Genomic DNA, 12,471 nt, shown 5'->3' on the forward strand with positions numbered 1-12,471 from the left:
GCTCCAACTGTCTGACAACAACAGGAAGGTGACATATGTGAGGGAGGTTCAGTCATATCCTGATCATCCAGACAGATTTGATGTTTATCAGCTGCTGTGTAGAAATGGTCTGACTGGTCGCTGTTACTGGGAGGTCGAGTGGAGAGGAAGAGTTTATATATCAGTGAGTTACAGAAGCATCAGAAGGAAAGGAGGCAGTGCTGACTGTGTGTTTGGATGCAATGATCAGTCCTGGAGTCTGATCTGCTCTGATTATGGTCCTCATTCTGTCCTTCACAATAACAGAGAAACATCCATCTCCTCCTCCTCCTCCTCCTCTGTCTCTAACAGAGCAGCAGTGTATGTGGACTGTCCTGCTGGCACTCTGTCCTTCTACAGAGTCTCCTCTGACACTCTGATCCACCTCCACACCTTCAACACCACATTCACTCAAACTCTTTATCCTGGGTTTTGGTTCTGGTATCCTGGTGCCTCAGTGTCCCTGTGCTGAGTGGAGTGTAAAGAGTGTCTCCTGTTACAGAAACACTCTGACTGTTGAACAGATAGTTCAGTCTGTACATGTCTGTCTCTTTCACTCACAAACACGTTTTCAGATTCATGGATTCAATCAGTTGATGTTTGAAACTCTTCTAAATGATTCCTTGTAAACTTCTTCCTCTTCAGTCACAAACAAACAGGAAGTGATGTCACATGTGTTCCTGTCCACACAGCAGAATGAGTCTATTGCTGACAGTGATGTACAAACAGAGTGAGCATTTCTGAGGCCCAAAATAAACTGAGTAGTTCACTGAATGAACAATGGACTGTGAGCTCAGTTCCTTCATCATTAGTATGGATTATATATGTATATGTATTATATTAGTATCATATATATCAGGTGCTGCTGCTTTCAGTCATTGTGCAAATGTGCTGTTTGTAAGCTTGTAAAGCTGCAGTCAGCTGAGACTGAAGAAGTCACCTGATCAGTGAGCAAACGTTTCTGAAAAGGTCCAGATGAACAGAATCAACCTTTTGGGATCAGCCAGCAATGCAGTATCATTGTTGTTCAGCTTCAGAGGTTTGCAGGAATGAACTGATGACCAGAAACAGCTGCAAAGTCCAAGAAAATACCAGCTGGAGTTCAGCTGCATTTGAAGAAGTCAAAGAAAAGTAAGGATGGCAAAGGGCGACGTTTTCTTCCAAAGAGCTGCAAACATGGTCGACGCCTCATTAGAAGAATCATCTGGACATTTGTGAGGAACTCTAACCAAGAAAGCAACGTCACACAGATCCAACAGACAGTTTCCATGACTGCAAGTGTTGAGTGGAAAAATGCTACATTGCATTATTGCATCCTCTCACCACAGGAGGCGCTGTTGGCACCACTGATTGCTGATCAGCTGTTCTCTGATGATCTGATTGATACTGTGAATAACGGGACTCACTGAACTCTGTGACACAGTGAAGATTACAGAGTTTAACTTCACCCTTTAAGACTGACCACAGAACCAAGTCCGCCAGAGCTTTTGTTATATTTTTACATGCTGTGGAGCCATTTGTGGGAGCATTTCAAGTTGCTATACATCAATACAACTGTTATAGCCCTAATTTTAATAATATGTATGCATTAAGTCCATAGTAACTACATAAACTGCAAAAACAACCTCTGCTCATCCATCTCTGTGTGTATCAGGATACATTTGGTTCATAATACACAGAAAAATCAGAGTTATTACCTGTAATAAATGTGAAAGATTCCTGCAGTGATAACCAGGCAGGACTGAAACACATCCAAGCTGTCACCACGGTAACAGCAGCGCCCATCCACAGGTGAGGGGAGGAGCAAAAAGAGGGACTTTGACCATTTTATACTAAAAACACTCAACTAATGTTTCTAATATGAAACAAATAAGCCCACATTAATGTGAGCGTTTATTAAATAATAATAATGATGATTTCCTCCTGATCTCATTTCCACAGCAGAGAAAACTGTGGTGTATATTGAGGTGGAGGGTGTGGTCTGTGGCTCAGGTGTAGAGTGAGGGTGGGGTGCACCACAGCAGCATGCTGGGACTGCTGAGGGTGGAGGAGGGAGTGATGATGACATCAGAGCTGCAGCACAGAGACCAGTGAACACACAGTCTGTTCATCTTTGCATAGATACAATATACAGCACAATATTGAATGACAGACACGCTGTGGGAGCTTCCACAGATACACTGACGTCAGCATCCAGAGTCCTCCTGCTGCTCCCCCCTCAGAGCCCCGTGATCAGCACCAACACATTCAGTTAGATGACAGAGTCCAGCTGCAGCTAGAATCAGCTCCCCTCTGTGAACAACAGCACAGCGTCAGTGTTTCACACTCAGTGAAAGGAGGAAACAGCAGAAGAACACCATGTGTGCTACGTTTCCCAGGACACACTACAAACTGCACAAATACAGAGCAGCACGTGGAAGGACCTGGAGCTGCATTTACAGAGCTGCAGACAGCGTGATGTCCTGTATGGACAGGTGGAAGGAACCAAGTCCTCAGCTGGAACACTCGTGTTTGTCCACAGACAGGAAACACAGCAGGAAACTTCCTGACAGAAGTGCAGCTCATGGATAACACACTTCCTGTCAGTCAGAATGAGGCTGCAGCCAAACACAGAAAGGTGTTTTTGTCCAGATGAGCCCAGAGAAGAAACACGAGTGTTCACAGACATCAGAAGCTCAGAGAGGTGAAACATGAGGTTGGAGTCCTCGTCAGCATCCAGAAGAGCTGCTGTGAAACCCTGAGTACTCATGACAGACTCTGATGGCACAAACACATCATGATTCAAACAGAAAGACAAACATGGAGCTCCTGATCCTCCTGCATGAGAACAAGCTGACATGAGCGCTGTGTCTGAGAGTGTCTCCCTGTCACAGTGACAATAACACAGCTGCTGCTCACAGTCATTAAACTGACCTGAGGTCAGCTGTGCTCCTTACATATGAACCATGTGACCTCACATCAGTGCTGTGGATGACTGTAGTCATAGAAGAGTAGAGCTGTAGCAGGTGGTGTGAGGAGGAGGTGGTGTATTCTAGTTAACGCAGTACTGAAACACTCCAGCAGAGGGCGCTGTTAAGTCCTTATTGTAACACAGTTACTGTGTGCAGTTAGACTTCATACATAATCTGCACTTATTTCCATCAGACATGCTGTCAGTAAATGATTGGTTTCTATTGATTCTACTTCCTGTTGACTTGTTTGATGACAGTGAAACAATCACAGCTGATTGTGTGATGATGTAAACTGTCACTGTTACATTCAGTGTGTGTGACATAATGTTAGTGCAGGCTGATAACAGCCTGGTTCTGTTAGAAACACATGAACGTGTCCATAGATCAGTGTGTGTTTAACATGAGAGCTTCAGCCCTGCTGATGTGTTAAATAAAGACATGCAGGAAAACTGATGAGACTCTGAAATAACTCTTTATATTTATAATGTAACTCTGCATCAAAAGAACAACAAAGGATCCCAGACAGGTTTCTGTGAACAAAGACCATTCTGATGTTTCTGTGTTTCTAACACTTTGACATTATTAGTAAACAGACTGCAGTGAGCAGCATTTATAAAGAGCTTCTATATAAAGATATGACAGCTGTTTGACAAGTTTATCACTCTGTGTTTGGACCTGATCAGTCCAGCTGTTTACTTGAAACATGTTCATTTACCTGTTCTGTTATATTCATGTTCTTGTCTCTGTTGAAAACACATTTTAATGTCCCTCAGATTTTTCTCCCAGATGAATAAATATAAAAATGACACAAACTGACTGCAGCTACTTTTTGTCCTTTGTGTCAAAAACCTTCATGTGACTCATGAGAGACACGTTTCAGCTGTTTGTGACAGATCAGAGGCCAACAAGTCATTTATAACACTTTCCATCATTGTTTAAAGTTCTCAGTGTTTCTGTGTTGCTGCGTATAGGATCTCCCAGCATCATCACTGTGCTGTCCAATCATTGTGTGCGAGGTTACCCTTATAGTGCGATGTGTGTTTGCACAAAGAGAAGCATGTGTGTCAAATATAAATAAGCACAGAACAGAAACAGCTGCTCGTTTCTTCTGTTTAGAGTCAAGTTAGTGTTTTGTGTCTTTGTTTGAGGCCTGATGTCGAGCAGAGGTGTGTGTAACTGCACTGCTCTGTTATATGTGTGAAGTGTGTGCTTCTCTTCAGCATCATCTTTGTCACTGCTGATTCCTTTGTGTCATCATGTGTTGAGAAGAGAGAACAGTTATAACGGAGGAGCAAAAGGAAGCCCTGAAATCTGCATCAACAAGGAAGTGTTGGCTCACCAGTGATCCCAGCAGAGCCACTGGTTTGGCTCCAGTTGTTCTAGATTCAATGATGTTGTTGCTACAGATACATGTCAGCATCTTTATTGAATTTAATATGAAGCAGAAATGGTGTCATTAGGAGAAGAAGAGGAGAACAAGTCCGGCGAGGAGGCAGCAGCTCTTAAAGATGAAACAGCAGCTCAGCCCTGAGCTCAGAGAGCTGCACATGAAAAAGCTCCTCAAGCAGATCCTGTCAGAGGTTTGTCATCAACAGGAGGAACTGTTCACATCATAGGATGAAGATGCTGTCAGCTGGATGAAGAAGGTTATTTAATGCAAACGTTCACACTGAAGTCAAATTGTTGTCGTGTTGAACAGATTCATGTACTGATCGTCTCCAGAATGTTAGAAGAGCTTCAATGAATCATTAGAAACAACTTACAGCTGCACAGCTGTGTCAAACACATCTGTGTGTCATTGTGGGATTGTTGTGTTTCTACATGTGACACACGTCTAAAACATGCACACAATCTGAACACAAACAGGGACTCATGTGTTCCCACAGCCAGATGCTGAGAGCCATTTCCTTGTAGTCCTGTGTCTACATACATGAACCATTAGATGTTATTGGAATGATTGTCAGCTCTGATAGTTTCATGTGTGTTTAGCTGGACGCTGTTTGATCCTCGACATGTTTAAAGGTGTCCAGTCCTGAGACACTGGGGCTGGAAACAGCTGTGATGTCATTGGACTGTCACACAGACAGAAGTGCATGAAGTGAGCAGCCGAGGAGCCGCTGATGTTTTGGATTCAACAGCATTTGAAAGGTCGACACAGACACATTTGCACACAGAAAGCTGAATCTGTCATATGCCACAGTGAACTCACTGTTCAGTGTTTTTCAGGAAGCTTCTTAACTGCCTCTGCTGCCAAACAAGCAGCTGATGTCCTTGAGAAGAAGCTGAAGAAGTCTTCAACAACAAATACAGGAAGTGGACTTTCAAATACTAGATTCACTTTAGACTCACAGAGAAATGACTCAACCAGCTGTGTTTGACTATATGAAAGGTCAGTGTGTGTCTGCACACAGACTGTTGTGTTGGACTGTTATTCAGTTGTCTGCTGAATGTTTTCAAATGTCTGCATCTCAGCTGTGATGAGGCTGGGGGTCATGGGAGGCCACCGTAGCAGCCTCTTCAACATCATGACATCATCATAAATGCTGCTGGACTGTCTGATGGGCTGACGGTGAAAAAGCCGTCGGGAAGGAAACAGAAGACATTTCAGAGGCTGCAGCAGATTTCTTTGATTCGGGGCCTTTTTCAGCTTTATTGGACAGAGCAGTGAAGATAAGTGACAGCAAAGCAGAGAGAAAGGGGGCGTGGCCCGGGTCAAAGCCAGGCCAGCTGCTCTCCACCTCGTGGTCACCTGCTCATCCTAGTGAGCTCCACCAGCAGCCCTTTCACACACTTTACACTGTCAAACACTGTGTGTGGACCTCAGCTAACAACAGGCTACATTTAAGTCTGGACTACATGCTTTTATATTGTTTTTATTCCATCAGCAGCTCAACATCATGAGCAGCTTTGACATAAAGACATCAAACTCAAGCTGACTTTAAACTACTTTTAATACAGGGGCTCAAAAACAACAACATCTTTATTATATATCAGGACACAAAGTCATTTCATCTCAAAGGGAAACAGCTTTATTTGGAATAACCAGCACTATCAACTGGTTTGGGATCTCCACCAGTTTCATGTCTTTGCAGCTTCTCCAACAAAGTTCCTGTAAAATCAGCATGTTTGTCTTTATTGGTTTGATAGTGATTGATTATTCAGTCCCAATCTGCTGTCATCTAAAGAACAAAATGATGTTTCTATGAGTCACAAAGCTCCAGATGTTGTCGGCTTCACAAAGAAAACAAAGAACTTAAACACAAAGTGTTTGGAGCCAAAATGTTCCCAAGCTGCTCTTTTTGAAATGGCAGAGGTACAGTGGTGTCTAACAGCACACTGTGGAAGGCAAACATGTTATTGTTGGATGAAACTTCATGAATCCTTTGTAGATTTGAGCTGTTGGAGCCTTTCTTTTCTCTTCAGGTGTACAGATGCTGAGGAGGCAGGTGAAGCAGGTGGAGCTGTTGTGATGCTGGCAGAGGGTGTGTCTTAGTAACTCTGTGAGGCAGAACTGGATCCAACATTGTGGATGTGTTGATGTTGGAGCCATTAAGAGTCTCTGGCCACACTGTAGGATTTCCCTTTGATCCACTGTGGGGGCATTTTGGAGTCTGTCAGTGAAACTCTTCATGTTTGTGTTTGACTCCAGTTTATAGAAACAGAGAAATGTGTCATGCTTTTGTTCGGCCTCCACAAATACACACATTTGTTCATTGGTTGGACTTTTTGGAAGGAGACACATTGAAAACCATGTTAATAAGATCTTGTTGTTTCCTGTGGATCCGACACAGAGAGTGGACTTCAGACAGAAAGCGTGGAAGAGATTTTGGAGGCCGTGTGTGGCAACAGGAAGTTTCTGTGTGTTTGCTGATCTTACATGTGGAAAACAACACGTGATGTTTGTGAAGTTCTACAATGATCATTGTTCTCACAGCATTTTGAGTGGGAACAGTTCAAACTGGGAGTAGTGGGAGTTATTTACTGATTGAAACAAGCTGAATGTTTCTGTGACGATGAAGATCAGCAGCTCAGCTGATCAATGAACTGACATCTATCAGTCGTTTCATGAGATGAAGTCATCAGCAGACATTTGTTCTGACTGTGTGATGAATGTCAGAACGTCAGGGCTCTGCTTTAGTCACTGCTTGATGATCATTGGCTCATTGTTGAATCCAGGGCCCAGTCTGACCTCTGACCTTTGCTGCAGGTCTTCTGTGTTATCTCCACTTTCATGTCTGATCTTCTGCTGTATCGTCCAAAATAAACATCTGGATCATTTCCAACACTTCAGCAGATCTTTAGTTTGGGCAGTGCAGCACAGAATAACACATATTGTACTATACTGCCCACTTCCTGATCTTATTGGATCTGTGTGTGAGGTTGGTGAAGGAAACACATGTTTACTGAGTGAGTCGCTGCCATTAGGAACTAGTTTTTATATCACAGCCTGGAAATCACACAGGACCATTTCTGCAAGTGAAAAGTCGTCATTGGAGGAAAATCATTGTGTAGTTTGTGCGACTGAAGACTTGTCCCAACTACATGTGCTGCTGACCCTTGACCTTTTCTTTAGGTGCACAGAGGAGTCTGTGGGAACATCCAGAACTGAGGCATCTTGTGTACAAACGTGTTCAGACCAGATGTCAAATGATGTCAGATGTCATCCGTGAATGGATGCAACTGTGGATCGTTCCAATAAAATGAGGCAGTTTTGTAAGTACAAGCCCACTACAACCCATCATCAACATTTTAAATTACATTATACATCTTCACTGATATAAAGCACCACTATTTTAACCTGATTCACTTTTTCCACCCTAACAGTTCATTCCTCAAATCAAACAAGATATTTGACCCTAAAAAAATGCATCAACAAATAATTTTGTAATAAAATATTTATTCTTCAACTTTTACAAGTGAAATCAAACAAGTGTGTTTAAGAGTGAAACCAGAGTGGAAGCTGCTCATATAGAGTCCAACCCAGGCTAAAGTAAGCTGAGTAGAGCAGCACCATCAAAGTGTCGGCTCTCTGAACACGGTGCAAGATCGCCATCTGCAGGACAAAACTAGTTTTTCTCGCCCTCCTCGTCAACATCAAGATGATGTCATCGTACAGCAACTGATTCCCTGTCCGTCTGGAACAAAGCATTTACATTAAAAAAGACATTTACAGAAAATACAAACACCAACAACACATCTCATCATCACATGATATTTTATTATTTATTATATTATATATTTTTATTGTACCATCAACATCAACAAATACCAGCATATTTTCTTTGAGATTGAGTAGAGTGAACCTTTCCCTTGGTTCACTTCCTGCTCGCAGCATCAGCTGACCTCTGACTTCCTGGTTAAGGTCTCTCAGCGTTGACTGGAATATCAAATCGGACTCACACCATGTTCTTGTAATGTGGTCATGTCTGTCAGCTGTTTGAAGAGCATCTCTGGCCTAAACACAATAGGAAGAACAACAACACGGCAAAAAACAACAACACATTTCCATATTAGATGAAGGGCACCGTAACTGGAAATGGTAACATTCATCTGATGCTGCTTTGGATTTATCTTCTGTTTTAGATCAACTTTGATCACTTCGAGCCATCTTAAGTCCGTTTGTTCTAACTTCTCACTAACGTCTCGTATGATTTAAGATCCCTGCTGTTCCCCAGCTGCCCTGTAGGTGGCCTCAGTGTGTCTCACACCATTTACAGATGATTACAGGTCGTTTACAGTTCAAACAGGTCCAACATAAGAAATATGCAGAAAATATCCTGCTATAACAGTTTGGGTCAAAGTGCAGATGTTCCAGATGTTCTGAGTCTGTCTGTGCTTCATGTTAACATGTAGATGTTGGACCAAAGTGAAGCTTTTTGATGTGACAGCAGGAATGTGAAGTGTAACTCTGAGCTGTAGGAAATGAAACTAAACGGACTTTTTCTCCTTTATTTATAGGAAAGTGTAGGAGAGCAACAGATGAACAAGCGTTACTGTAACAGGAAACATCAGAGGACCTTTATGTTCATCATCATCACTGTTTCCTTGTTCTGTCACAAACACACAACACTTCCTGCTCTCTCTCTGATGGATCTGATTGGCTGTTTCATTCCCAGGAGGTCAGGGCGTCACACAAACAGCTTTAACTGCACAACGACACACTTTAAATCATCTGCAGACAAACCTGTGTGTTTGATTTATGAAGAAATAATAAAGACGTGTGTACAGCTGTCCATGAAGCAGCTTCTCACACAAACTCTGACACTTCAGCCACTTTAATTCCTGCAAAGCTGCGTAATAAAGAGCTGTGACTGCTATGAGCTGCTGATGATGACTGCATGAAGCTCTCAGCTGAAGCTTCTTTCATTTATTTTAATGTTAATGTCGCCTTTTTAAGTCTGTGTGAGGATTTTAATGACACACATTAAAGGAGCTTCTTTGATTAGAACCAAATTCATGTTGATTTTCAGCCTGAAATGATAAAAACTTTAATAATTCTGTTTATAATCATCAACCTGGAGACTAATGAAAAGTATAATAGTGAAAGAAAGCCTTTATTATTTGAGTAATGCCTGAATCTGCTCAGAGACAACACAGAGGTGTTGATGACAGTTTGACATTAACTGAATTAAAAACTAGGGCTGTCAAATGATTAAAATTTTTAATCAGATTAATCACAGCCTAAAAATTAATTAATCATGATTAATTGCAACTCGAAATATGACCAAAATGTGTGCAAACATACGGACAGATAGCAGATTTTTACACACTTGTTAGTGTTATTTAATGCTAAGACCACGCTGAGTGGCCTGCGTTCACTCAGCGTGGTCTGACGTAGGCTGGGTGTTGTGCTGGAAGCGAATTAATCACAGCCTAAAAATTGATTAATCGCAACTCGAAATATATGTGTATATGTGTATATATGTGTAAAAATCGGGACAGATAGTGGTTTTTAACACACTTGTTTGTTTTATTTATTATTAATTGTGAGTACAAGCAGTACAAGCAGAACAGGGCTTCAAATAATTGTGAGGGATTTTTACTGAATGTTTTCCACCCGTTTAAATCTAGCACATTGTTTTATCCATATACATCTTCAAGTTCACAGAACATAGGCCTAATTCAACAGGCAAAATAGAAAAAATCTCCAATCATCCTTTTGGGTAAGGTAGATTAGTGCAAAAAAATATGAACAACAGTGAAAAGTATTGTTTAAATCACATTCAACCATAGAACAAGCTCTAAACACACGGTCCTCTGGTCTACTCATCCTTCAGCCAGTTGCTGAGACAAACCAACTTGTCCACGTTCTCTGAGTGCAGAGCAGACCTCTTCTTGTTCACAATGTGCCCTGCTACAGAGAACAGCCTCTCACAGGGCACTGTGGAGGCAGGAGTGGCCAGATATCTGCGAGCAAGGCGGGCCAGCTGGCTGTGGGCTCCTGCATGAGCTGCCCACCACTGTAAGGGACAGTCCTCTAAGGCAGTGCAGGGCTCTGCTCTGTAGCGCTGTATGGCTCTGTCCTGCTGTACCTCCTCCTCTGACTCAGAGTCAGAGTCCATCTGCAGCAGGCTCAGCCTCTTCTTGGCTGGACCTTCTTCTGCAGTGTGTGATCTTCTAGGAGAGTCTTCATGCAGCATGCCTGCCAGTGTGGTCCACACTGCTTCTCTGTCAGTCTTGGGCACACTGCGTAGGTCTTTAAAACGTGGGTCCAGTGCAGTTGCGATCTGGAGCCATGCATAGTTGGTATGTTCCTGGCGGGAAGCAAGGTCTTCCTTAAACTTCTCTTTAAACCTCACCACATATGCAGGGTCCTCATCAGTTACTTCCATGACACGGCGCAGGTGGCAGAAGGCTGGTAGAACTACAGAGCAGGAGACGTAGGCCTCTCCTCCCAGCAGTTCAGTCACATATCTGCAGTGGAATACACACACACACACACACACACACACACACACACACACACACACACACGCACACACACACACACACACACACACACACACACACACACAGATAAGACAGCAAATTTAAAAAAGCTTTTTATTACTAGGTATTAAGACATTTTCATAATAACAAAACTGATTTAAGATGTATGTTTGATACATTTAATCTAAACCTACAATTATGGTCACAATGACAGGCTCACCTGCAGGGCTCTAGAAGTGTCTCCAGTCTCTGGAGTTTGTCCCACTCTGGAGGCGTCAGGAGGACAAGTTTATGCTTTTGTTTATCCAGAGTCGCGGTTACTGCAGTTTGGTTGCGGATCAAGCGCTTCACCATCTCCAGCGTGGAGTTCCAGCGCGTAGGCACGTCCTGGGCCAACGGCTCCTGCTTGCGCCCCAGTGACACCTGCTCTGCGTTCAGCTCTGCTGTGTTTGCTGGGCTGTGCTTAAAATGGCCAACAATTTTGCGGCATTTGGCCAGCGCAGTGACAAAGCCACTGTCTGCGAGACTCACTGTGATGCATCTCTGTAGAATGTGCGCGGTACACGGCATGTGATTGAATGGCATGATGCGAGCCGCGGCGATCATATTGCGCGCACTGTCCGTGCCTACTGTTGTCACCTTCTCCTCAATTCTCCACCTGCGAGCAACAGTCTGGAACTGCTCTGCACAAGCCTCCGCAAAGTGCCGCTCTTCCGTTTTCATTATAGTCAGCGCAAAGGATGTCAGACCCCAGGCTTCAGTGATTAAATGCGCAGTAACTCCCAGGTAATTGTTATTACTCAATGATGTCCAGTGGTCTCCTGTCAGAGCCACGCATTCTGTGTGAACTAAAGCCTCTTCTTTTTTCTTTTTCTCCGTTTCATACAGTTCGTGGATTCGAATTGTTATTGTGCTTCTCGCTGGGGGCTTGTAGGACGCGTCCTGAGATGCAACCTTTAAAACATCCGCAAAGCCCTTGTCCTCCACAATGCTTAGTGGTCTACAGTCCTTTGCTATCCATTTGGCTATATTGTCGGTCAGTTTGTCCAAAGAAGACTTACCGAGTGGCCTGCGTTCACTAAGAGTGGTCTGACGCAGGCCGGGTGAAACTGCTGCCCCGACAAACGCGTGTTTGGCATTAAGGTGGTATTTTAAGGTCGAATTTGAACGGTGAAATTGAAACTCTTTACTACAGTGAGTGCAAATTACAACGCGTTTGTTTATTGTCCCATCTATGTTCTTCTTGTATTTGAATTCCCCATCCAGAAGGCCATCCTGTTCCTGCTTCTCCATTTTCAGTGGCGCGGTAAACAAATCAAGTGGAATTATGGGAGCGACTTTTTTTTTTTTTTATCTGCGTGTTGCGCTAAATAGTTAAATATTCTAACGTAATTCATTCCAAAATTTAATTATCGCAATTAACGCGTTAATTTCGACAGCTATATTAAAAACAAAGTGCTCTTATTGTGAAAATCTGCCTCCTACTTCTTTAAATCATTTTAATGTATTTTTTAACCTCACAGTGAAACATTGAGGCATTAATCTGACACAGTTTGATCAGCAGCTGTGTTTT

At 42.9% G+C, this 12,471-nt stretch overlaps 2 protein-coding genes across 2 annotated transcripts in view; one reads left to right on the top strand and one right to left on the bottom strand.

Moving 5' to 3' along the window:
• LOC146577274 (protein NLRC3-like) overlaps positions 1 to 864 on the top strand; it is a 276,198-nt gene extending 275,334 nt beyond the window's left edge. Inside the window, exon 15 of the mRNA XM_085252740.1 lies at positions 298 to 864. Within this exon, the coding sequence (XP_085108866.1) occupies positions 298 to 490 (193 nt within the window). The 3' untranslated portion in view covers positions 491 to 864. The remainder of the gene's footprint in view (positions 1 to 297) is intronic.
• Positions 865 to 9,854: 8,990 nt separating this feature from the next.
• Positions 9,855 to 11,885, bottom strand: LOC146577279 (E3 SUMO-protein ligase ZBED1-like). The gene is made up of 2 exons (XM_085252936.1): positions 11,119 to 11,885; positions 9,855 to 10,883 (listed from the first exon to the last, which is right to left on the bottom strand). The coding sequence occupies exons 1-2, from the start codon at positions 11,619 to 11,621 to the stop codon at positions 10,232 to 10,234; spliced, it is 1,155 nt and encodes a 384-aa protein (XP_085109062.1). The 5' UTR covers positions 11,622 to 11,885; the 3' UTR covers positions 9,855 to 10,231.
• Between the last annotated feature and the right edge of the window lie 586 nt (positions 11,886 to 12,471).

This window comes from Mchenga conophoros, linkage group LG3, assembly GCF_057382185.1.
Source record: "Mchenga conophoros isolate Kocher_MC1m ecotype Shallow Benthic linkage group LG3, M_conophoros_male_GT1.1, whole genome shotgun sequence".
Lineage (NCBI taxonomy): Eukaryota > Metazoa > Chordata > Actinopteri > Cichliformes > Cichlidae > Mchenga > Mchenga conophoros.